We start from the raw sequence: 27,002 nt of genomic DNA on the forward strand, positions 1-27,002 counted from the left end.
ATAAGCAAATATTTTTTAGGGAAAGGCGCTTTTTATATTAAATACCCATAGCGTCCATTTTGGTGATAAATACAATAAGGTTCCTTGATAACCGAGCTGTGGACGAACGTCAAATAAAACACAAATAAATGCACATTTATTTATTTATTACACTCTAAAACTAATTTGCACGTTCTTATACTACGGTAAAATTAGTTCTACCCCCAATGTACTAAACGATTCTAGAGGCTTCGATTTCAAAGAGTAACTATTATAATTATGTAAATTACGTGATGATAAGGAATTAATAATTTAACACTACTTGTTTATTTTATTTTTTACAGGTCAGTTTGATTTATTACAGTTAAGAGATATTTGGTACAGGTAATTAAGTACAAGAACGACCGCACACAATATACAGGAATTTATTGCAAATCATTTCCACTCACAAGTAGGTATCTATCTCCATAGTTTTAAATCATAATACTTATACTCGGTATGATCGAACTTTTTTCAAGTTATTTGAGTACCTTTGAAGAAAATACATCATTGAATTAGTATTTGCTATCATGTTTTTACTAATCAGATATTTATTTTAGTTGTTTTTAAAACACTATTAGGTGCTTGAGTTTTCCGAATATTCTTATAATCGATACAATATGTCGAAGATTATGTACATATACTATTTGGATAGACCGTTGTGGGTGTTAATAATTCCAATAACATACATCTGCACAGCGATTTGCTCGTACAGTTTTACTGTTCGTATTCGGCAAACCACGATGTAGATCGAATGAAGAACGAAAGTTTTGAATATATCACAATAGTAAACTAAAATTTTATATTAATGCGTAATTAAACAATTGGATAAAATCCACGTCATTTATTTAAAAAAGTATAATGGTTGGTTAGGATTGGTCCCCGATCCACTCCAACTAGATAGAACGCAGGCGCGCGTCTCGAACAATTTGTGAAGTTAACGTGCCACATGTTCTGTTAAACTTTGCTAATAATTGAAACTTAAAATGCCTGGTTGCGTAGTAAAACTTGTGAAAATTATACTACAAGAAATAAGTAAGTATTTTGTATGTTATTAATTTCAAGGTAAAATCGCACGAAGCGTATATAAGTTACAAAATATGAAAAAAGCCATTGAGTATCAAGATGTCACGCACACGAGCATGTTTACAAACAGCCAATATTCACCCCAATATAAAGTTGCCATAATAAAAAAGCTATTGTTTTAGGTAGTACGGTATCTAGTTGCAGAACAGCGGAGACCAATCCTTAATCTAAGGTTTGAAGTTTCAAAATTGTGAAACTAATTATTTAGTCTGCTAAGTCAAAAATGCTCTCAAGTCATGGTTACCAAATCTAAACCTTTAGTTTAACGTCAGTATTATCTACATACACTATCAAACTTGAAAATTGGTAAATAAATAAATTTCTCGGATATCTTTAGTACTAATATTACTTACCTATTAATTATTATGATAGATATATTTTGCAGAAAACATAGTGATTAATCTTATTTAGTTAGTGATTATGATATTAACCCTATATTAATAAAATCGAAATGAAACATGGCCAAAAAATCTTTAAATACGTGGATACTAATGGCTGATGCAAATTTATATAACAGCTTATGTGCATCGATGAGATCATTCAGAAAGATATACCTATTTTATAAATCCTATGTCTACCCTAAATCAATTTTGTAATATAAACTGGTTTAGGCCTGAAAGCAAGAAACAAGTACAGGACTTTGTCCGAGTCTGTTGATTTGTCATTCGATTATGTATGAGCACTCATCGACATCGAATTTGTACAATTTATTGGATAGTGTGAGTGCATAGACTTATTACGGCTGTATCTAACTCTGACCAATACAGAATCTACCGGAAACTTTCGCGATTCCTTACGAACGATGCAGTGTCATACTAATATCAGACCCTCACTGACTGCATTTTTATTAACTATAAGGTTCGCTAGGGGCACACGGGTGTTTTGAATGTCATTTTTAATATTAGTATGGACGCCTACTGTACGTGCGACAGAGCTCACCATACACATTAAATTGCTCCGCGGTCACAACTGTTTGTTATTAATATAGTAGTGGGCGTAGCGAGGTACCGACAGGGGGGGGGGGGGCAGCTGCACCATATAGAAGAGAGTCATATAAACGCGCCCTAACGCCATAGGAGCGGGATGACAGAAGACGCAACAGACTCCAATGTCAATCGAAATTCGCAGTGCTCCGCTCGGTACAATCGCCTGAGATTGAAGATTGTCCAAGAAAGAAAAAATCAAATTGTACGAGAAATTTTAAATAGATTTTGTAAGGAACCGCGCACTTTGCTTTTTAAGTAATAAAGCTATTTTTTGTTGTACTCTTTTGTGTAAAATGTTTACCTCACTAAACCACTAAAAACTACGACTAAAATAATGTAGTCTAGGATTTTCTTTATCTGACCCCTCCATATAGAATCCTCGCTACGCCCATAAGTAGGTACACATAGTTTTACCAGCATTAATGAAGAGGATCAAACTTAATTTGTGTTTTTATAATATAAGTAATAATACATGTCTAAAGCGCTATACGTCGTTAATTTAGATAAATGATGTTATGACCATAACGGCACAATTTATAAAAAACAACCATTAAAGATCCACGTGGAAGCTACCATTCTAAAGCACATTATAATACAGCACTTCGGATATTCTTAACTATGTACCCAGCGAGTAAGCAGCTAAATAGATAGTAATATAATTTTATAACCGTGTGTTCATATTATTCGATTCGAGAATTATTCTTCCTAAAACCGATAGATAGCTATTCAATTAATTTTATGTTGTTGACCGTTAAGTTTTTCTTACTAATAAAATATACTCAGATATTTTTAAATTCCATTTAATTTATAATACTTTCGAACACACGTAAAGAATATTCGGTGTCAAAATTTCGCCGAAGATACAAGTAATTAATACTCTTTTTTTATTACATAAACAAAACAATCTGACATCTATACCTACTGATAATTTTTATGATTGACCCCCTTATGAAATTATCCCAGGAAATTAGTTTTAAAAATTCCGCAAAATAAATAGGTCCTTTATATACTAATCTCTTCCATTGCTTTAAAGCCATTTCAAAAATAAAATTATTCTTAAAAACATTAAAACTTCTTAAGCAACGTTTATGGATATATCAAAACAATTCAACTTTTTTATTAAAGAAGCTACCATGAAAAACAGTTAACTTATAAATAATTAACAATTGGGTCACATACAACATATGACCAGACTAGTTTAAGAATAACTTAAATATATTACATAAATATTAATAAAAAATGATATACCATAAAAGCATCCCTTACTGCAAAAACCGTCAAACCTATAGCTAACTAAGAATAAACACAAAACTTGTCAATTTAATTTATAATGATAGGATTTTTAGTGAGCGAGAAAATTAATAAAGAAATTACGAATGTCAAGGTATATTACAATAATATGCAAGTTCACTTTAATATGGCTAATTGTTTATACACACGAAATATAATTATAATAAACGATTAAAGAAGTAACCAGTTCTAAATAGTATATTTGTCAAGGTACCTATATTAACATAAATATAACAAGTAACATGAAACTTGGTTTCATACCTATTAAGTGATAAGCCACTGCCACCTGCCATTGGACACATCCAACTAGTGCGTTACTTTAGGGGTTGTTCTATCTCATCAAAACGTAGTCATATATTTCTATGCTATAGCGTAATTGTAGGGCACAAGAAACATTCACTTAGTCCCACAACTTTGATCGAAACGTCGACGCCACTTTGTAATATTTTACCTTTAAAAGAAATGCTATATCCTCTTTTTTTAAATAAAAAAAAACCGTGTGGTGTCGTGGGACCCTTATAGGAAATACAGAAGTTATTATAAAAATAGTTATTTTACTGATTAACTAAAAAAATGGGCAGTTTCCACTGAATTCCACTGTCTAAAATAAAAAAAAGTGTGTGTCTACTTTAGTTATACTTCTTTGGGGTAACAAAACAAATCCTTAAAAATATTTATTCGTCGCGTCTACGTTTGTAGAAAGAACAATATTGTAAATACGTGAAATAAATTATTGAATATTAAGGAATACGGCTGTATTGGCTTGAACCCTCTGCCTGTCCTAATAATGGAAGAAGAAACGAAAAAAAAATTAAATTAATGTCGCAAACGTCAGAAAATTTCTGTAAACTTTTATTTTTAGATGTCGTTGTGCGCGCGCAAAATAATAGTCAAAGAAGTTTATCTTCAATAAGATCAAATATATATTCGTTTACTGTATTTTGGTTTGGTTTGGCCTTCCAACTATCTTTATAATTCAAAAAAATGATGTGGTGTCGTGGGACACCAGGTAGGAACGAAGATCCTTCGGCTAATGTAGAATCGACGCAAATTGCAAAAAAAAATCGTTCTAATATTGCTATAATCGTTATCATATATTAATATAATAATATTGATAATATATACACTACTCGCTTGTGTATGCGACTGTCGCGCTTGCGCACGTCTCATTAACGGTTTTATTCGTCGCGCAGCAAAATACCTATCCCCTCCAAGCCTGCCGTAAGGAACTTCGTTCCAATAATAATAATCTTACGTTCCGGTTTTTTCCCGGTTAGGGTACCCCTCCGCATCGTCCCATAACGAACTTCGTTCCAAAAAAATCAGTTAAATAGTAAAACAGTAAATAATATTATAACAACAAATTGTCCCTGTGTACACACTTTTTCTGTAGGCACGCATACGGCATGCGTATCAAGTTTCAAACACAAAGAAGTATAAACGAAAATCACGCTGCAGCGTAGAGTAAATCGATCGCAACGCACCCCATTATTGATAATTTTATTGCTGGCACAATTTAAATATTTTTCATTCATTTTAGAAGGAAAAGTAGACAAAGAAAAGACGAAGAAAATAATAATTAATTATAAATCTCCCAAAAGTTGTTTAATCAACGTTTGGGTAATAACATTTAATATAATGGTAGGTTTCACTTCAGAAAATTATCTCTAAGAACATATGTAGGAATGAATGCACTTTGCATAGCGCGAATATATTATTACCCATTAGATGCTGTTAACCCGTGGAATGTTCGGTCCATAATACTAATTATATTAAGTATTTAAAAAATGTCAATCTGTACACATTGCAAGTGTGGACAAATACACCACAGAGAGATGGTTTTGCTACACTAAATTTAGGCGGCATTGATTAGAAGTTTCTTATCGCCATGTATTCAATATTAGTTTAAAAATGAGCCAAGTGAGATATTATTTTCACGGAGTCTATAGTTGTCTAAAAACTAGCGAATAAAAAATTATTTTATATGGTACATCTATTATATCTTTTCTCTTTCCTAAGTACATAAAATGACCGCTTAAAAATATTTTTTCCAAATTTTGTTTTGTATTGTATATCAGGCGGTTAGCAGGCGGGTTAAATATATATACTTAAATGCAATATATTATATAGTTTCAGTAAGATTTTCTAAATGTGAACAGATCTTTCTCGTTCTGTAATGGTTACAGTCCTAAAGGCATATTAAAAAGTAACTTGATCGGCAGCGATTGTTTGATAGATATAAAGCTTAATATATAAATGTACCCACAACAATAAAATTGAAAGTATAGAAATAAATAATAAATAAAATAATGTTATTATGTTTTTCCGAAATCATTGCCAGCAATGTATACTTAAACTGAAACATGAAGTATCTCTAGTAAAATTTTCGAATATCCGGTGGTTAAGCACTACTACAATAAATACATTTTTACATATTGTAAACTATTTAAAACGATCGTAACAAATAATTAAAGGCTTTATACAACATCAACTTTATAACTATAAAAAGCAAAATCTTCTATTAACTACTTTCTATTCACCTATATCCATATTTGTTGTTTTGTCACCAAAGGTGGGTTCATCTTTTAGAAAAGTTCCAGAACGACCTAAAGTTGGAATATCATCTGCACCTTGAGACTCGCTTTGTTGTTTAATACTTTTATATGTGTTCATTTTGTGTGGCCTATTACTCGCTTTATTTCCATCTTTGTTTATTTTCGGAACCATCTTAGCTGAGCTTGACTTGGTAGCGCTCATCAGTGAATTACGTACAATCGTTTTGTTTGGTACCGCTACAGTTTGATTTTGATAAACAACAGTCGCCGATTGAGTGCGGCGTTTGTTAACTTCTGCGCCTCTCGCACTACCATTAGAGCCAGTAGAATGATTCATTAAAACTGGTATTTTCGTTCTAGCACTAGAAGAAGCACGCATTCCTGCAAGGCCTTTTGATGATTTAACTGCTGCAAAAAAAACATTTGGGTAAATTTCACCGCGAAATTTTTAAGTTTATTATATTTGATTTATTTATATTTAGAGTCCGCATACGGTGAACGACGGGGAAAGAAATCTATGTAATGAAAGAGAATGAGTGTGTGTAGCGAGATGAATGAAAAGCTAGGAAGATATTTTTAGACTTTCATTCTGCGTCAAGCTTTGTATGTGGATAAAGCTGGATGTTGTTACTTACATTCAACAGAACCTCGACCGGCATGTTTAGCCTTCGTATAAGTAGCGTACTTGTTACTGGCTTGCGATTCGCTAAGCGAATCTGTAGACGGTTCAGCAGTCCGAGGTCGTGATGAAGTCGCCAAACTATCTTGGGACATTGCTTGTACCACGGTTTCTTTTGGTTTTACGCAATTAGACCTCAAATTACGCGCTTGAATGGGGCTGGAATTACGCGAAGATTCACTCGAAGATATAATTTTATTTACAAGCTTCTTTGGTGAGATCCTAATTTCATTATCTTTGCATGGACGGGGCTCTAAGTATCGTGGTTTGGTATTTTCAAACGGATTACGCAACGATGATTTCGCATTACTATGATCTTGCCCCAAATTCTTCTTGGTATTAAACTTTGCTCGTTCTTCTTGAGCTTTCGTAGTCCTTACTTTAGGAGGAACTAGTTTATTATTTTTCAGATCATCGCGAAGTCCTGTAATTGTTATTGGCTTGGGTTTATACGGAACGAAAGATTTACGTACGTGATCCATATCAAGGCTCCGTGAAGCCGGAGAGTAGTTCGACTTAACGGGTTTACCGTGATAAACACTCTTACATTTCCTGTCTTGTAAGGGTGATGATAGTACTGGAATAGCTTGCGGACCATACATAATGCAGCCTAATTCACGTAACCTCTTTCGTAAATCAGACGGCAGATCTTTAAACGCCTGAGTTCCAACAACCCTAGGGGCCGCGCGAACCAATGTTCCTTCACATTGTAAGCGCCAGCCACTAGCATTAGCATAAAGAAAATTGTCTAGGTCAAGAACCTTCGATCCTTCATTCATCATGACATTATCCAGCTTTGAATTATGTTGTTGATTTCTTATTTCCTTGACCAGTTTAGAGAGGTAAGCATATGCACGGCAAGTTTCATCAGGTGGGGCCCATTCTATAGCAGCTGTTACACAATCACCCAATGCCTGTTTGGCAGGTTGAACAGCATTATTGGAAACTGATGCAGTCAATTCAAGGATTGTGACTAGTCTAGGTGCAGCAAAGTGTGCAGCCGCATTTACTAATCTTCTACACATACGGGCAACAGTTTCGGCCCATCTGCTATTGTGGAGTGATGTTGCTATAAAGAAAATTATAATTTTAAATTACGAACATTATGTGTAATTGTATTAAATTGATGCAATCTTTGTACACCTTCAAATACTTTCACGCCACATAACCTCAATCTAACCACATCCACATATCTGGAGTACAAGCCTATGAATGAGATTAATCGTGTTCATTCACATTTTTTATTCATTGCATTTATCACAAAATAAAGTAAAAAATTTATGAAACATCTCTATTTTTAAAGTAATATTTATTTAACTTAGTAGAAAGGAAGGTTTTGAACCAGTGTGTGTTGCCTGTGATGACTTACGGTACGCAGTGGTCGCTAACTATGGGCCTCTTGAGAAAGCTCATGGTTGCTCAGAGCGCAATGGAGAGGGCTATACTCGGAGTTTCTCTGGGAGATCGAATCAGGAATGAGGAGATCCGTAGGAGAACCAAAGTAACCGACTTAGTCCAAACGATAGCGAAACTGAAGTGGCAGTCAGCAGGGCACATAGTTCGACGAACAGATGGCCGTTGGGGCAGTAAAGTCCTCGAATGGCGACCACTTACCGGAAGACGCAGTGTTCCCCCACAAGATTGACTGACGATCTGGTCAAGATCGCTGGAATACGTTGGATGAGGGAAGCGCAGGACCGGTCGTCGTTAAAATCTTTGGGGGAGGCCTTGTCAAGCAGTGGACGCCTTCCGGCTGATGATGATGAGTAAAAATGTCTATATATTACACACACAGAAGGTACAGCAACTGAAATGATTTTGTTATAAGCAAGTTGAAAATTAAGGAATGCCACGAAGCTAATCAATTTACATTTACTACGATGTACGCTTACGACATACGAACGAAGTCTCAAGTGCAGTATTGCGGGTTGGAGCCCCTTGTTTATCAAATTTCTTTTTACTTTTAGATATATTTTATAGCCATCGAGCAGAGCCAAAGTGTCTTGTTTATTCATAAACAATAGACTGAACAGCCCGCTTGACAAATATTAAAAAAATATATTAATTCATACCTGTAACACCACATCCGCAGACTGTATCTATGATATTGTCCACAGACATATTTAAAATGTGTTCCTGATAACATTTATCGAGCAATTCCTTTGGCAGCGTAGCAAAAGCTTTGGTGGGCCATACTTTTAAGAAGTATTTTGTTATCCATTTCAAGCATTTGCGATATAGATCATCTAATCCGTACACCGAGGACAGTGTAATACATTCCATAACACCGGCTGTACACAATTGGCAAGGCTAAAAAACAATTAAACTTATAATTTTAGTTGTACATAATGTTTGTAAATACTCATTCTTAAAATATTTTCCTTTTATCGTGCGCAAAGTTCGATTTTGCGCATGCATTTGCATTCGGAAAGTACTTATTTTCCACACGTTGACAAGAGCGTGCTCCCGCGGGGAATGTAGCTGGGCGTACAGGAATGTTTGAAAATAATTATAGTGTTCGAACTTTGCGAAACCTAATAGAAAAATAGTATACGATACTCTTGCGCTCGTAGGTCATCCTGCAGTCGCTTCGCTCGTGCGGGAACGACCTACTTCGCGCACTTGTATCGTATTGTGCTATTTCATAAGTCATGTTTTTATGACACTTGCACGTACCATAGAATTTATTACATTGATTTTAAGCTCAAATTTGAAAATAGTAATTGCGCGTATATTTTACTACATATTGCTGCACTCGTGTTATATCCTAATTAAGTTGTGTGTAGACAAATTGTTGTTTTTATAAATATAAACCGTTTTAAACGTCTTAAAATAGTAGTTATACGTTTTTGTAATAAAAAGGATATAATGGCATAAAAACATTTAATATATTAATATGTAAACAGTTTGTTATTTTTTTGTCATATACCTCACTTCAAAAATATACAAATTTAATTTATAACAAAATTCATGGACGATGCGGGACAGAGTGTTAAACAAACACATACCAAGATTTACTAACGTAACTCTAAGGTTGGTTAGAGCGCTCGGACGGAACCCGAGAGGCGAGGTTTCAACTCCCGTATCGTTCATAAATTTTGGTGAAAGTTAAATTTTCACCTCTCCACCACGAAAAGGGAGCTATTGCTACGTGAAAACTCGCAACAAAAACGCTTATTGCTGCGAGCAAGAGGCAAAGTGATTTAAATTTCGAACCCCACGTAACCATACATCCGGGAATAAAAAACATTAAAAAAATTAACATTGCGATCCAGTGCGTTCCGAAACTCATTTTAGCCTAGCGTATAATACGCTCATTGTCACAAAAATTTAAATGTTAATTATCGAAACGGAGATTTATAAATTTTACTAGTCAGCACTCGCAACAAAAAATAACTTTGCATACTTGTTGAACAAATAACCATTGTATACTAATAAACTAAGTATTTTACGTTTTATCTAGATACATAAATGAAAATTCGATGTGTATTGTAATGTCAAATTGAGAAAATCTCTGAGTTTCATATTGTATTATTATACTGTACTAGAAACTTAATAATAATATATTACATCGTGATTATTCAATTAATATTAAAGTGAAACTTTTATAACATCGTCTCAAACTTTTTCGTCTGTGTGTTGCATGTCGCGTGACGGTCGGGCGGCGCCTATAGTTCGCAATAGCTGACCGTGTAGTGTACAGACTATTATTTATTTGTGCCAGTGCTCCACGCTATTTTGTTTGTTTTTAACCAGGGCTACACACAGAGTTAAATAAAAATATTAGTTGGGGACTTAGTCTACTTTTATTATTTCCCATTATCATTCCAACGTTCCAAGTATAAAAAGATTGATATAGCGATTTTTATACCCTTAATGGAATATTATTCAAAAAATTTTTAGTTAAATGTCTATAATGTGAAAAAAAAAGTTTCACTTCTTACCGTGGTTTCATAAAACCACACAATACTTTTTTTATTTCTACGTAAACTTATTTCTGATGCTTGTTTCATTGATGCGTAATCCTCGAAAATAGCTGATAAATAGAAAGTTTTCATCGTAATATATATTACATTCTACATTTTTATGACACGTACATATATAAATCAATTAAATACTTACTCTATGGAAGTGATGACAATATTTAGCCTTTAAAGTAAACATAATAGCCTCCTTAAGGCCTTCAAGACCCAGCATATCAGCAATTGTTGCTAATTCGACAATGCTTATAGTATCTGGTATAGTGGATAGCCCTGAATAGATATGGCACAAAGCAAAATGAACCACATTGTAAGAAAATCTGTGAAATAAAAGTCCAAAATTATTTGAATATTCATGATAACCTAATAAATGATTGACGTCATTTAGATTTGTCACCGTCAATGCAAAAAAAAGTATTTGATCTCAACAGACCCAGCCTACTGTACTTTTGTGGTTTTACAGTTATAATTGCTATAATGAAAAGTAATAACTAATAATCGTGTATGGCACAAGGCGCTCGTCGCAAAACTTCCATCATTTGGGCTTCCCGAGAGCTTATGCAAGTGGACCTCCAGCTTCCTCACTGGGCGCAGCATACAGGTCGTTATCGACGGTTATTGCTCGAATCCCAAGCCCGTGAACGCTGGAGTGCCCCAAGGCTGTGTGCTATCTCCCACGCTGTTTCTTCTGCATATCAATGATATGTTGGACACCGCCAACATGCATTGCTATGCAGACGGCAGCACTGGTGATGCCGTATACACGGGCCATGCAGGTCTCTCTCGGGAAAACGTCGACCAGTGCCGGGAGAAACTTGTGTCTTCTATCGAGTCCTCTCTCGAGAAGGTCGTGGAATGGGGTAAGTTGAACCTTGTCCAATTTAACCCCCAGAAGACTCAAGTTTGCGCGTTTTCCACTAAAAAAAACCCCATTTGCCGTATCACCGCTCTTCGAGAACACTTCCCTTAAAGCCTCGCCTAGTATCGGAATACTGGGTCTCGAAATCTCGAGCAATTGCCAATTCTGTGGCCATCTGGAGGGCAAAGCCAAACTGGCTTCAAAGAAACTGGGCGTCATAAATAGAGCACGGCAATACTTCAAGCCGGCCCACATTTTAGCGCTCTACAAAGCGCAGGTCCGGCCTCACATGGAGTATTGCTGTCATCTCTGGTCTGGCGCACCCCAGTATCAGCTCGATCCATTTGACCGCGTGCAACTCAGAGCAGCTCGAATTGTCGGGGACCCAGTACTCTGTGAACGGATGGATGGATCACTTGGCGTTGCGTAGAGACGTCACTTCATTGTGTGTCTTCTACCGCATTTATCACGGGGAGTGTTCCGAAGAGCTGTTCAACCTGATTCCTGCCGCCGAATTTCACCTTCGCACGACACGCCACAAGTTACGATATCATCCCCACCATCTGGATGTGTGGCGGTCCTCCACAGTGCGGTTTTCAAGGAGCTTTCTTCCTCGTACCACGAAGCTGTGGAATGAGCTTCCTTGTGCGGTGTTTCCGGGACGATACGACATGGGTACCTTCAAGAAAAGCGCGTACACCTTCCTTAAAGGCCGGCAACGCTCTTGTGATTCCTCTGGTGTTGCAGGAGTGTGGGCGGCGGTGATCACTTAACACCAGGTGACCCGTACGCTCGTTTGTCCTCCTACTCCATAAAAAAAAAAAAAAATAACGTAAAACAACTCGAGATCCGGATTTGTTTAAAACTAAGTAACTTTATGTAGATAACACTTACGGTGGTAAAACTATCACGTTTCCTGCACTTTCCACCCAACCTCCACTAAGTATTCCAGCAAAATACTGACATCTGTAATACAAATAGATGTTCATTAGCAGAAACAAAATTTTGACGTGGTATATTATTATCGAGTTTTCAACGCACTGCAGCATTCTTCGATATTCAACAGCCTACCAGAAAGCGAGGCTTGAGAGTCTTCAATGCACAGCAATATCGCTGCTAAAAAAAGCGTGGGGTGCTTTTTAAGATATTATTAGAATAATAATTCATCTACCCCACGCTTTTTTGACATTAAAATATATTTATTTACACTATTTTCAATTTAAATTAATTAAAATTTATAATCTATTTTTTTAGTTAAAAATTATATAAAGCGTGTTTTTTAGTTTTTTTAATCTATATTTATTTTAAATTTTTTAGTTAAATTTTATATAAAGCGTGTTTTTTTAGCTTTTTTTTTAATTATATTTATTTTTAATTTTGTAGTTAAATTTTATATAAAGCGTGTTTTTTAGTTTTTTTAAACTATATTCATTTTTCTTTTTATTAACTAATTCATACTTTGTAGATTTCGAAAAAATTAATCGAAATTGCTTTACTGGCCAAATACGCAACCAGCAAAAGTTGAATGAAAATTCATAACTGTCACGTTAACGGCCAAATAAATAACATCAACAACTCAAATCAGTTCTGTCGTGTAATTTAAAAATACAAAAACGTCGATTAGAATCAATAAATGTCAATAGAAACTAAATTATAATCATTTGTTAAACCCAAAGAAATAGATGGCTTAATTGCCGTCACCGCCATTTGCAGGGAAATCTATATAATGTTTTATGTTATTTTAAATTGAATCTCCTGTTCAAAACATTGATTCGGATGACCAAATATTGGCAAAAATTAAGTGTTAAAATTCATTTTGACGCATGAGAAACCCCTAGCGTATGGGCATGCCCCTATAAAGTTTCATAATAAAACAAGAATATTAAAACTCAGGTTTATACGAAATTCAGATAAATATCTTCATAAGAAGCGCTCCGTCTTCTTAACTAATGAGTTAAGAAGATTTACGGAGCCCAGCTCAAAGAAAGAAAACAAATATCTTAAATTTTCAAACCATAAAAAAATGGGAAAAATATTAATGTGGTCAATATAAAATAATAATAAATACTAACCTTGATGATAGAATACATTTATGAGCTTTAATCCTTTTTCCAGATACTTCAACAGTAACATCAGGTGCAATTTCTTCTAAAAACATTCGAAGCAAGTCCTGACCTAGTCTTGATTGACAGTTACCAATGAAACTTGAAGTTTGACTTGTATCTTCTGTAGTACTTTCTGCGGAAGTATTTCTAATTAATGCAAGACTACCTAGCTTAATGCTGATACTAAAAAAATACAATAAATAATTTATTACCCATAACTGAACGACACATGCTACTTTGAACACTGCTTAGCTCTGATACTTCTGAAATCTGCTCTTCTGCATCTCCAGGGCTATTTAATATACCAGATCTTAGTGGTGATCTAGTCCTTGCAGATAATGAACCAGGCATACTTTTGCTGAATTCATTTTTTAAATGTGGAAATAATCTGTTTAGGCTCAGTGCATTTTCAGAGTGGAAAGAACTTAGCACATCACTTAATCTGGAAGTAGCAGAATGATTTTGTTCTCCCCATCTACTACCGTCTGGGATAGATCTAGTCATTCTAACATCAATATTATGTTTTGGTTTTTGGTTTGATATATCTGATAATTGGACCGGCTTATCCAAATCAGAAAGCTTCACAAAGAGGTCACCAGATGTATTATGGACTTCTTCATGAATTATTGGTATTGAATTATTTTTAAGTTTACTTTCACCATTAACACTCCTATAATTTTTTTTGTCTTTAATAATCTCTTTTTCCGGACCTCCTTTGGTTCGTTCCGATTTTAAATGCTTTGGTGTGGTTATTATATCTGCTATACTTATATGTGGATTATTACATAATTTTTCATACTTTTCAAATGTGGGAGAATCAAACATTATGGGCAATGAGCTATCCATAGAAAATTTATTAGATTGAGTTAATTTCGAATGTTTATTGTCATTTGATTTTTTTGATTGTAAAGAAGAAGACAGTCTGCTTGGCATATCTCTTACTGGTGCTTTATCGCCTAAGTCAATGTACATTGAAAAAATATTTTTCTTTTCATTAGTATCTATATAATTCTCGTTCTTTTCTGGTAATGGGTCTGGTAAACTAGATAGATCTATATAAAACTTATGACTAGATTTTTCACTACTATCTGAGTCAACAGATTCTCGGCTTTTATTTCTTTCAATTGAAAGTCGATTGATTTCTTCTTTTTTAATATTCTCACATACTTTAACATCTGGTTTTATATTTTTAGATTTTTCTTGTGCTTGGTGCATGTCAACTATCCAAGCAGAATGTGTATTTAAGCTGCTAGGAATTTGTGAACTGTTACTTTCCATGCTGGAACAACTGATACTTGTTTCTATGGGTATATTGTCCAACCGTCTTCGGCATAGAGGACTGTTATGGCTTTCAAATGGAGGTGTGTGGCTCACTAATGATGACCCCCCAGAAAGTATTGGCGAGGATTCGTCATAACGTGTCTGTTTTATATGATTGATGTGAGAATCGCAGTTAACAGCCTGTATATCATTACGATAGTCAGATTTAATATTGTTTATCGGCACTACATTACCTATTGACATGATAGAATTATGTGGCGTTGTCGCTATATAAATATTACGAGAGGGGGATATACTACTACATTCCTGTTGACTATCTACTTTTTCTTTTCCAATGACAGAAGTAGCCGACTTTGTTTCTCGCGGAGAAACTGGATTCTCAAATGTAGACAAAGAATCTTCAGTGATGGGTGTCATTTCAAAAATTGTTGGTGATATATCTTTTTGTATGGAATCAGGATCTTTACTATCTTGTTGCTCCAGTGAATCTTCATTTTCATTATTTTCGGAACAGTCACTTAGGCTTGCGTCCGTCTTATTTCTTGTGGAGCATGGAAGTGGCTGACTAACGGCGGCTGAACTTTCTGCTTTAAAATCACATTTCTTATGAATATCCAATTCAGAACTATCTTTGCTCCTCTCTTCGTCGTCAACTAAACTCGATGCATCAATAAAGCAAGAGCTGGGTTTACACGGCGTCTTGTCGTTATTCAATTGTTCGACTTTAGTATGTTGTTTTTTGTCACAAACCACTAGTCTCTCATTATTCAAAAATCTTTCACAAATATCTTTTGCAGTGCCTTTTGGAGGGAACACTGATTCCCAGGAACCTGTCTCTGACGAAACAGATGAAGATTCAAGAATAACAATCTCTTCATTTAATCTTTGCTTTTCTTCCTTGGTCATCATGGAATGTGTCGTTGATTTTGTATTATTGGTCATCTCAATATTTTTATCAGCTATTTTTTCAGTAGATGTTCCACTTATAGAACAGGCACCCGAAGTAGCGTCTTGGTGGCGTAGTATTAAAAAGTCCGTTTCATTTAATGAGCTTAAGTTGCAATCGATCGATATATTTTGATCATCAGTACTGGATTCAGGTAATGCACTTTCCGTCATAGAGACATCAGTTAAAGTTACATCTTTAAAACTACTTAGACTTTCCAACATTCCAGTGTTTTCTAGTCCAGAATCTGATGAAGTAAAAGCATTATCCATTTTGGCCAAATTTTCACATACATTTATTTGAGGGAAAAAATCCGAAGGACCCAAGCTAGGTGAACAATTAAATGCAGCAGATAAGTAATCTGAAGATGAACTTGGTTCGTCAATAGTTAAACTATCAGGGGAAAATGTACAGTCTAAGGCTTTATCATCTAAATTTGGTTTTACAGTTTTGACATTAATTGTCACGTTTTCTTCATTAATTTTTGATTTTAACTGTTGAATTTGTGTGTTGTTATCTAGTTTGTCTTTATCTTCAAAAATTCTATATTCGTTTTTTAATGTATGGTCTAAAATATTTGTGTTAATAATATCACAACTACTAGAATGTTTTATTATTTTAGATGTGTGACTAGAGATAAGTGCAAGAGATGTTGGTTTAACATGTAGTGTTTTCTTGTCAGTATCTTTGATTTGGGTTTTAATTATAGATTGAAAAGCATCAGATAAAGTGTCCTGTTCCAAAAGCTCTTGATCCAGTAAATTGCCTTCTATAGGCACAAGAGCATAATACTCTTTAGTTAGCTCAGTATTGGGACTAGTACAACTATTAATCTTCTGAATTTTGCTATCGGAGTAAGGGCTTAAACATTTTGGTGTTAAAAATACATCAATATCCTCTTCTTTTGCATAACATAGTTTTAGTTTATCAGAATTAGAAAAAGATAAATTATTTTTTAAATATTTTATAATTTCCTTCTCTTGATTTTTGATATCACACTCAGTATAAACGTCACTGAAATTAAAGAAATCATTGATAATAATGCGATATTTCCACTGTAAAAGATAAACTGAAAGAGTATTTTACCTAATAAAAGAATATATCTCTTCAAAAGTGTTCCTTTGTATACTGACATGCAAAATAGCTTCAAGTTTATTATAAAATTTGTTGGTACGAGCCTTTAGAATACAAGAATGTGATAGAACTTTTAGCTTTCCACAAACCACTTCAATGTCGGTATATATAGATTCATCAAAGATCCTGTAATAGTTTTAAATATTTTAAATTAATAAACAAGACACAACATAAATGAAATTGTGCTGATGATTGATGTGGATAAATCAACACCTCTTGGTAATCAAAATTGATTCTAAAGGAATTTTTGTTTTAAAATGTACTCCATATTATATATAACATAATGCTATTTCTTTCTGCATTGCCATGTCAATACATGTACACAACACAGTAGTTTTTATTTGCTTTTGTAAATCGAATGTCTACTATCATTTAATATGAAATAAATATAAAAAATGGATGATCAAAAAGTAATGTTTATTTTCAGTACACATAGTTTCAAAACCTAAAAAAAAACATTTTAGATCAGTAGAAACAATCAAATAAATTGGACATGATCACGTGAGAGAAAAAACCAAATTAGAGTTGTCCACTATGATGGAAACATAAGGGACCCTATTCTTTCATATTTAACTATGGCATGCAGGGCCAAGGAGTTTAAGCTGGGATGATGAACACTGCAAAATAATCTGCATCTACATCTCTCACTGAAGACAACACAACAAAAATCAAAGAGTCACAATCAGGCTGGACCTTATTTCAAAGTGTTCAAAGACAACTTGTCCGATAATCCAAGTAAGATATTACATTTAAAAGTTGACATTCACAAAAAAAAGCACTTGGCAAAACTGTTTAAGGCAAATCAAAAACTGAGTATTAAGGTAAAATACCTAGGTATCACACAAGACAGTAACTTAAATTGTTCAGACACTTGTCTTCTGGCAATGTCGGAGAATGTTGGGGAAGAAATGGGAACTAAACCCCAAGCTATCCCTTTGGCTCTACTCTCTCATTAGACCTATGATCGGCTACGGTTTTTTAAGTATGTAGGGTGGCTCAGAACACTTCTCATTTCGACCAAGCAAAGCAATAAAGCTGGAAAAGACTGGCAGCAACATAGTGTATGAGGACTACACCTGAAGCGGGACTAAATCTATTGCCACTTCAATTGTACATCAACCAAGAAGCTGCATCTACAACAGTTAGATTAGATTACAATCTAATTAGGTATAGCCAATGACATTCCTTTCATGAAAGAACACAATGATGGAATGCAAATAAAATATATTTTTTTTAAATACCAGACCAAGTGAGGGATTTATAAGGGTCTAATAAATTTTACTGATGGCTCTAAAAGTAGATAAGAATCTCACTATGCTTAGATACATAGATTACGGTGTTTCATGCTGAATGTCAGGTTTTTTTTAGGTATTTCAAACAAATGTGACTTCCCCTTCCACATTATCAGACAGTTTGTCTGTACTACAGGCATTGAAAAGCAACTCCACCACTTCAGGTATGATCTATGAATGTCATAACACCTTAAATCATGTTAGTTACTCTACAATAGCTGAAAGGTCACAGCAACTCATGCGGAAATGATATGGCAGATGAGTTTACAAGAAGAGCCACAAACACTACTAATATGAACCCTGAACCCACTATAACCTATTCCACTACTTTCTGGCTGGTTCAAATACCAAATATGAGAACACACAAGCCAACAACACAAAAATCAATGGTCAACACTAGACGACTGTAGACAAGCACAGATCCTATCAACATTGATACCAATATAGCAAACCACCTTATTAAGCTCAATAGAATTCAACTTAAAACAGATAATGGCGACCCTAACTGGTCACTATACTTATAATAAACATCTATTTAATATAGTCATATTTGATAGCCTTGAGCAGGGCCTGCATTGTGGCAGTAGAAACTGCTGCAACTGTACTTTGGCATGGTCCAGGTGTAGTGGCTTACTGAGCTGAAAATCTTGGCACCCCAAACACACTCCCATCCCGACACAAGTCTTTAAGAAGAGGAGGTTGCTGAGGCTTCTGGAGTTTGGAGTAGTCGGGAGGAGTTTAAGGAGCACTTGAGGCTAGATAAACAAATAAAAAACATAAACAACAATAGTGATGTGATGGCTGCTCTTAAGGCATTGTGGAAGAATCAAGACAAATTATTATTTAAATAGACATAGCATTTTATATAAATACTAAGTACCTGGCTACATCTTCTTCTAACTGCCTCTGGAGGTAAAACTGCAACTGTGTTTCTTCATCAGAAGCTGAAGACTCAGAGGCCAGAAATGGCTCAATCTTCGTGTTCGGCATCAAGCATCTCTTACACCTAAATGATGAAAAAACCACTTATAATTATACTATTTTGAGTTGTGCCTTGCAGATTGTAATCAGTTTTGAATTAATCAATTTCTAGAACCATTGTATAATGAATTTTGTAAGCTAGCAATATAAAATTTGCTGTTGACCACATGTCATGATCTATATGACTCCAGTCTAAGCCGAAAATATGTTAAGAAAACCATATCATTTTAAGGTTAAATTCTATTGCTAGTTATCAAATATTAAACTCTAAAAGATTTACATAATATTATGTACACATAAAATTTACATTTTCTTTCTATTTACTTTTTAATTAGCATAAACAAAATTACATTGTAAAAACGGAGTGTAATTTGTATCTATAAATCCTAAAACTTATTTACCTTTATTAAAAAAATGCTGCATCATAAATCCTACTACTCCACAGCTGAATATCTAAGTGATCAGACAGTCTGGGACTAGATAATGATGATTTTACAGCTATAGCAATGACAGTAGAATATTGTACATTTTATTGAAAAGAGCGCAAAAAATAATGGTGGGAGAGTTCCTTGTGTCACTTTTTCTCTCTCAGACCGCCATTTGTTTTTGAAGCAGTAGTAGTATCAAGTATATTAGAAATGATATCAAAAAGAAATCTAATGTATATGAAAAAAATTTACAAAAAATAATGTTAATGGAACTCTTTAATTTTCTTCACTCAATGTGAAGAAATTTTAAAGTTTTGTGAAGAGTCCCAACCTAACATCGGACCAATTCACACAAAACCACTAAACCAATGTAATTGACAAAAAAAATCCAACAACCTGAAACAACATACAGAAAATAGCCCAGGCTATAAGCTTAGTAGTTCATAGTAGTATAGTGGGATGGTTATGGGAATGAAAGAAAGAAGTCCTTTGTTATATTTATTAGGTATTAGAATATTTTTAGATGTATAGCAGTTACTCATCATGATGACAACTACAAGTATTCATAATATTATGATGGTTCAAAATATATACAATAAACATTCATGTCATGTTTTATCTGTAATCAATTTAATAAATATGTATAGGTAGTATGACATCATGCATATTAGCCATGATGTCAAGTTTAACATCTGTGTAATTCATAAGATAACAATACAAAACAATATTTATGTAACAATTCTACTAAAATCCTAAAGGCACTAATTATTAACTTACAAGAAAATACTACTGTGCCAAATGTTGTATTTTTTAAGATATTATGTGTTCATACGTTAAATCCAGTCTGTGAATAATTTCGTAATATTTAAGTACTTCGTTGTTTATGTAAAAGTTTCCTTTATTTATTATAATCCTGACCACTACATAACATACCTCAAAAATCAATGAATTTACCAAAGAACTAGTTAAAACAATTAGCAGAATGCAAACAAGTTATTTGTTTAAATTCTCGCGAAGTACACTTTATCCTAAAGGATGTGAGCGTTTATTTTAATAAACTCGCAATCATCAACTCTGCGTTAGGCATAAAAATGTTACGTTGATATTAATTTAACTCAATATGTTTATTTAATGAAATTATTTTTCACCACTATTCACTATCCCCAGTTCACTTGTGTGAAATCAGATTTGAGAATTGCTTTTTTATGAGAGAAATGTCAACTTTAGTGTTGCCATTTGCCTGTTCACAGTTCACACTTTACCAAACATTGGTTTGGATTGGAAGTGCTTTACAGCTTTAGGCCTATAGGTGCGTGTATAGATTGTTTATCGCGCATGCGAATTGCAAAAGCCCGCAACATCACAGTAATGTTCGCGCGTTTGATAAATATGATGTTCTAGTTGCTACATACTAATGAGCAAATAAATAATATTAATATTCAGATACTATTTCGTTGCTTTGAACTTAAACTGCAAGAAAGAAGACCATGGTAATACAGATGTGAAATGACCCATATTACTAGCGAAGAGGGTGTAAATACTATGTAATTATGAGGCGGAACCGCCTAAGTAAAAATTGAAATTTAGTTTAGAAACATGCAGTCATTTGTCATAAGTTTGAAATAGTAGTAATTACAGAATCGCGATTGGTCATTAAGTATAATCCGGCCAAGTTTGAAAGCGAACAGTTTCTTATAACGTAGTGGATTTCGGCTATCTCCGTTGTTTATCACATTATAGCCGTCATCTGTCAATTTGTCAATGACTGCACGTTTCATACAATCGAGTGAGAGTTTTCTTAGAGTTTCGCTAGGCTAACTAGATAACTAGATTGAAATTTTATCTGAGTTGCCACAAATATGCCAAGAATCCTAAGCTTTTATCTTGTACAGTCTGTCAAGTGAATTCAATAAATATTTTTCAAGTTCAGTTATATTATAAGTAGTTACTTTATATTCTTAAGACACAATTTTCATATAACACACGTTTAACATCAATAACTATAGAAAAATAATTAAAATATTAAACTGTGTTTAATTTAAGCTAAACAAACGGTGCATATGTTAAAAAATATTTATTGATTTTAATGTATGGGTGCCATAAATAGTGTGTATGTATATAATTTTATTTATAACACAGTATTAGTATTTTTTATACCTATTAAAAAACTTTTTTTTTATACAAAATAACGTTACAAAAGCTTTTAATGAACGTTTTATTTCTTATTTTACAGTTTTCTATTTGTGTGTTTCCTTAATTAGCACATCTACCCCTATTTTTACAATTAAATCAATTATCACATAATTGTATTACGCTTTCGGTTTCTTGTAATGAAATTTAAAAATTTCAAGTAATCAATTGTCATGAGCCTTTCGTTTAGGTAATAAAACCATGTACCAAACATTATACTCGCCCAAGCGGGGATTTCGGGATTCATTTGAGCGCGTGAGAAAAACATACATGGACCTTGTCAAGTACTCCCACCATACCTGAGGCATGTATATAGGGTCGAACGATTAGTAAAAAAAACGTTCGTTAGAAAAACTCGAGCGCATCAGATTGATCATATGCAGTAAAGTTTCCATTTTAATAATCTAAGAATATTACCGTAACATAATGATATGCGAAAGTCAAAAAGTTTCAAACCATCCAGTTAAGGGAATTCCGTCACATTATTGTAAGATTATGGGTCTGGATGACAAGGACATTAAGATGAGCCGTCTGTATAATAGTCTGACGTACTTGAATATTTCATGGCCACGTTTTTTTGCATTTTCAAAAATAGGTCGTAACTTTTACTTAACATCTCGTCACAATGATGCGTTGTATAACATTATTTGCTATTTCCAATTTACCCCTTCGTATGACCATCGTCACCCTGCAAACCAGCAGATTTAAAATCTTATTATTATAATTATATTATAAATTATATCATAATTATCAACAACGCATAGCACGTAGGGCGCATACACTATTAATATGTGTAACAGTGACAGGGTACATAAGCTTTTTTTCTTTTTAGCATCTGTATATTCAAATATTCAGCCTTTATATTCAAATATATGCCCACTACGCTCGAGTAAATCCCTATTTAGTCTCTTTAGTCTCCCCTACTATTATAAAAATTTACATTATTTTGTCCAATGCTATTCATTCTATCAGGCTATCCAGCAGATAAGTATAATATTTGCTACTAGATCCATCATATAATTTATAATACATTATGAATCGCAAATGATGTCTTTATTGAATAGATAAGTAGCAAGTATCCTATTCGTTACTTTATCTGTATATTGTGAAAAAGCTCCTTGGTGATATTATCCATTCATACAAAATCAGAAATGGATAAATCAATTATACGTAACCACTCAAGTTCAGTTAAGCTAATTGAAAGTTGTTGTGTGATACAGTAAAGATATCTCTTTAGCTATCGAGAACAATATTTAAATTTTCCATTTGAATAATAGACATTAAGCTTCAACGCCAAATTGTATAATATGAGTATATATATACCATATTTAATTTTCATCACTTTTCTGTATGGCCTCCCACAACTGGAGCAACTTATGGAAGTTAAAATATTTTTGACGTGAATACCTAATTCGCATTATCTAAAGTTAGGAATAATAAAGGTATATTTTGTACGATACGAAGCTTTTCATGTGTGAATGCTGACACTAGACCTGTTTTTTTTTCTATAATAAGTAAGTAAATAATAATCTCTGATAATAAGCTGCTGGTAAATAAAATTTGATGTTCGAAGCATCAAAGATTAGAAATGCAATAGAAACTTTAAACCTGCTTCACACATTTATTGGTGAATTTACAGAAATCAATCCATTTAATTACACAATCCTTATTTTTCATCAAAAGTCTGAATAGATACATGAATATATCCACCGTATAAACCACGGAACATAAAAAAATCCGTTCTCTGATATAAACAATCAAATATAATAAGTAACTATACTATGGTATGAAAACCTTTAATAATCTTATATACATATAAAATTCTCGTGTCAGAATGCTAGTTACCTCCTCCGAAACAGCTTTACTAATTTTTACCAAATTTTATATGCATATTCAGTAGCTCTGAGAATCGGCTATTATCTCTTTTTCATCCCCCTAAATATTAAGGGTAGTCCACCCCAAATTTTTAATTTTTTAATTTTTAACAATATTTTTATTTTTATTTTATTATGATTCAACAATGAAAAATACATACAAATTTAAATTTTCGCCCTTCTGTGATCTACAACTATTTTTGTATCACGATTTTTATATTATTCTGTTCCATCGCAATCGAATACAATAATTGTAGTACGATATATTTGGTAGGTCTGAGAATCGGTTGCATCAAAATTTTTATAATTGATTTTTTTTATTATGTAATAACATATACATACTAGCTGACCCGGAAGACGTTGTTCTGTAGATAATAAAAAAAAATACTGTTTTATAGCAATTTGCCAAGAATAATACAAAACATCAAGAATTATTTCTTAAAAAATGCTCCCTGTTGTAATAAAGAAATTGTTTCGCAGCGGAACTGTCAAACCGTGCGTCACAAAATTCTCTCATAGAAAATATTTTCATACAAAACAAATATAGAAAATAAAAATAATTATGTCCCAAATCGAAAAAAAAAATATCCTATCTCTCAAGTTGGACCAAACTGCACTCCATGAAGTAATCCCCCTTAAAATCTGTTCATTAGTTTAGGAGTCCATCGCGGACAAACAACGTGTCACGTAATTCATATTTAGTAAGATATAATAACGTCGTATTGCAAAATAAAGCAATACGACGTTTGCTGGGTCAGCTAGTATAAAATAGATATATTATGTAAATACTTACGTACCATAGGATTAACTAATTAAATATATTTTAAACAACTGTTAAATGTTCAAATCAAACGGAAACAATACGTCTTACGATTTCCATAATATGATTTTCCTTCAAGCACATTATGCGTTATATTATTTCGTCAATATGCACCAATTTTCATCAAGCCGTACAAAAAGGCACAGGTACTGTGAGACAAAGAAAAATGTCATAAATGGGTGTAACTGTAAAATGAATCTTTGCCACTAAATTTAATAGTATCAGTAGGTACATACTGGCCCAGCCGACAATATATTTATATGTGTATCTGAGCCATATACATAATAATTAAACAGCTAAGTATTTAAATTTTGATGGAAGTAACAATCGTTTAGTTTCGCGGTAAATAAAATATATTCCGTCAGTTTAATTGGTGCATATACAATAATTATCTAAAATAAAACACTATTGAATATAATTATTGTTGTAAGGTAGTTGTTATAATTGAATTGAAATGAGATATTGAACTGAAATATGTTATGAACATGCTGCATGCTTAAAAAAGTAATTTTTTCCAATTATTTATTAGTTTCATTTTTAAGCAGTAGATACTATATTACTTAGAATATTGTTCCAAAATTATTTACCTAGGACCGGTTTTCAAAGAATCCCAATATTGACAAAATAATGTATTTTATCGAAGTTGCATTAATACATCGAAAGTAAATAATAACAAATTAGTATTGTTAAGCATAACCTTACCTTTGATAATGGAAAACAATGTGGTTATCACCGATTATACTCACTTTTCTAATTGCGACGCACTTAGAACACAAAATATATCATTTTTATGACGGCTTGTAATCCGCGTTGCGCAGAAATCATAAAAGTAAATTGGAGTTGCGCAGAAATGTACCATGAGAATGGGACAGTTCCTCAAGGTTGGTAGATGCATTTAATATATTACATTTAAAACTATTTCAATTTTTCAGTACAATCTGTGCGGAAAGATAGCCGTCATTAGCTGATTTTTGGGTGTAGCTTTGTTTGATTATATTTATTTGCATTCGTATTTATTATATTGACAATTCTTTAGTGCAACTGTAACATCTTGATACTTTGAAACTGTGTTAAAATATAATGTTTTCAGATTTCGTATTAATAGCTGTTTAAAGGAATGAGCCATATAAAAATCATAAAGCTAGTTCAATTTTATGCCACGATGGGCCTCTTTCCACACAAACTCTACCCGACGTGTGCAATTTACAAATCGCTGGGATACTGAAATCTGATGAAAATATTGTAAATAACTACAGTTGAAAATCTCCCACCGTACCAGGCCTGTCTCAGTCCTCATGTCGGTATCGAAAACGTTATTAAAGTAGGTTGCATTTTCTTACTTAGACCAAAGAGATGACCGCAAAATGGAAGTCCATGGGAGGCCTACACCAGCAGCTCTTATTAAAGATTAATAAAATATAATTTAAGTTTTTATACATTTTTGTTTTCTCAAATACTAAAAAAGTAGAATGTATATAACATTATATTTTTTTGTTATTTCGTGTAATATTTTTTAAATAGGCAGATATAGATTTTTTTTTAATTTTTGTTAATGTGATATTTTTTTGTAATATTATTTATTTTCTTCTATTCAAACTTAATTTATCTGTAGTGGTGTGGCGATTGCATCCACATTTATTTAGGCTGGTAACTCTGAATTTCTTGAAGTGCCAATCGACACAAGGGAGAGGGTGATACATAGACGCCGGAGTCCGGACGTTCACCACAAGGAAGGACGCTAACTTTGACCCGCGATACTCCAAGGCATTTCAACTTGATATTATATTAATAATAACTTTATAAGTCTCGCAGTTACTTCTTTTGTAATCGTTCTTTTATTAGAATTGCAACACAAATAAATAGTGCAATGAACTGTATAATGATCAAATCGGTGCTTTAATTTACAAGGCACACTTTTACCATTTTGGAAGTGTCTCTCCCGCACATTATTTATCATTATCAATTTTGAAGATCTATCCATAGTTACCACATCACTTAATTCATTCATCAATTAATTCCTACAACCAAAACCGGATTTGCCAATCGCCAGTACAGTAAGGTCTCAGCCATGCTTTATAATAGGGTAAATAAGGAAATATATATCCATTCGAACAACTTCAGGAATGTAAAAAAATTCTAGTAAGTTGGATAAATTCACTCACTTATACAGAAACTGAAGAACTTTTAACACAAACATTTCATTATTCCCCTCACATCTTACTTATCACTCACAACACACCCAACGTACCATACATCTTATTATACATAGGTACTTCTTAGATATATATCTTAGTAATTAGAATATGTTTGATAGTCTGTAAATAATTTAATAAGTATTAATAAGCTATGGAAGAGCGGAGTCTTCTAACACAGGCGCTCGATCTACCTCTGAGCTAATGAGAAGAAGTAGCAAGAAACTCATTGCCACTCTTTTAAATCCAGTTTTACAGTTTCAGTTTTTTAGAAATCATTTCAATTACAATATAATATGTAAACTG

General features: G+C 33.4%; 1 protein-coding gene across 2 annotated transcripts; it reads right to left on the reverse strand.

Annotated features, from left to right (window-relative positions):
• Positions 1-125: 125 nt before the first annotated feature.
• Positions 126-25,250, reverse strand: LOC126978543 (uncharacterized). 2 transcript variants are annotated; one of them, XM_050827467.1, is made up of 11 exons: positions 20,554-20,828; positions 19,594-19,848; positions 19,092-19,217; positions 16,872-17,045; positions 13,771-16,799; positions 13,526-13,691; positions 12,348-12,419; positions 10,737-10,914; positions 8,687-8,924; positions 6,571-7,683; positions 126-6,343 (listed from the first exon to the last, which is right to left on the reverse strand). In XM_050827467.1, the coding sequence occupies exons 3-11, from the start codon at positions 19,199-19,201 to the stop codon at positions 5,913-5,915; spliced, it is 5,511 nt and encodes a 1,836-aa protein (XP_050683424.1). In that variant the 5' UTR covers positions 19,202-19,217; positions 19,594-19,848; positions 20,554-20,828; the 3' UTR covers positions 126-5,912. The 2 variants fall into 2 exon arrangements, with proteins under 2 accessions (XP_050683424.1, XP_050683425.1); XM_050827468.1 differs by lacking the exons at positions 19,594-19,848; positions 20,554-20,828 and adding an exon at positions 25,207-25,250.
• Between the last annotated feature and the right edge of the window lie 1,752 nt (positions 25,251-27,002).

The sequence above is a fragment of the Leptidea sinapis genome, chromosome Z, assembly GCF_905404315.1.
Source record: "Leptidea sinapis chromosome Z, ilLepSina1.1, whole genome shotgun sequence".
In the NCBI taxonomy this organism is placed as follows: Eukaryota; Metazoa; Arthropoda; class Insecta; order Lepidoptera; family Pieridae; genus Leptidea; species Leptidea sinapis.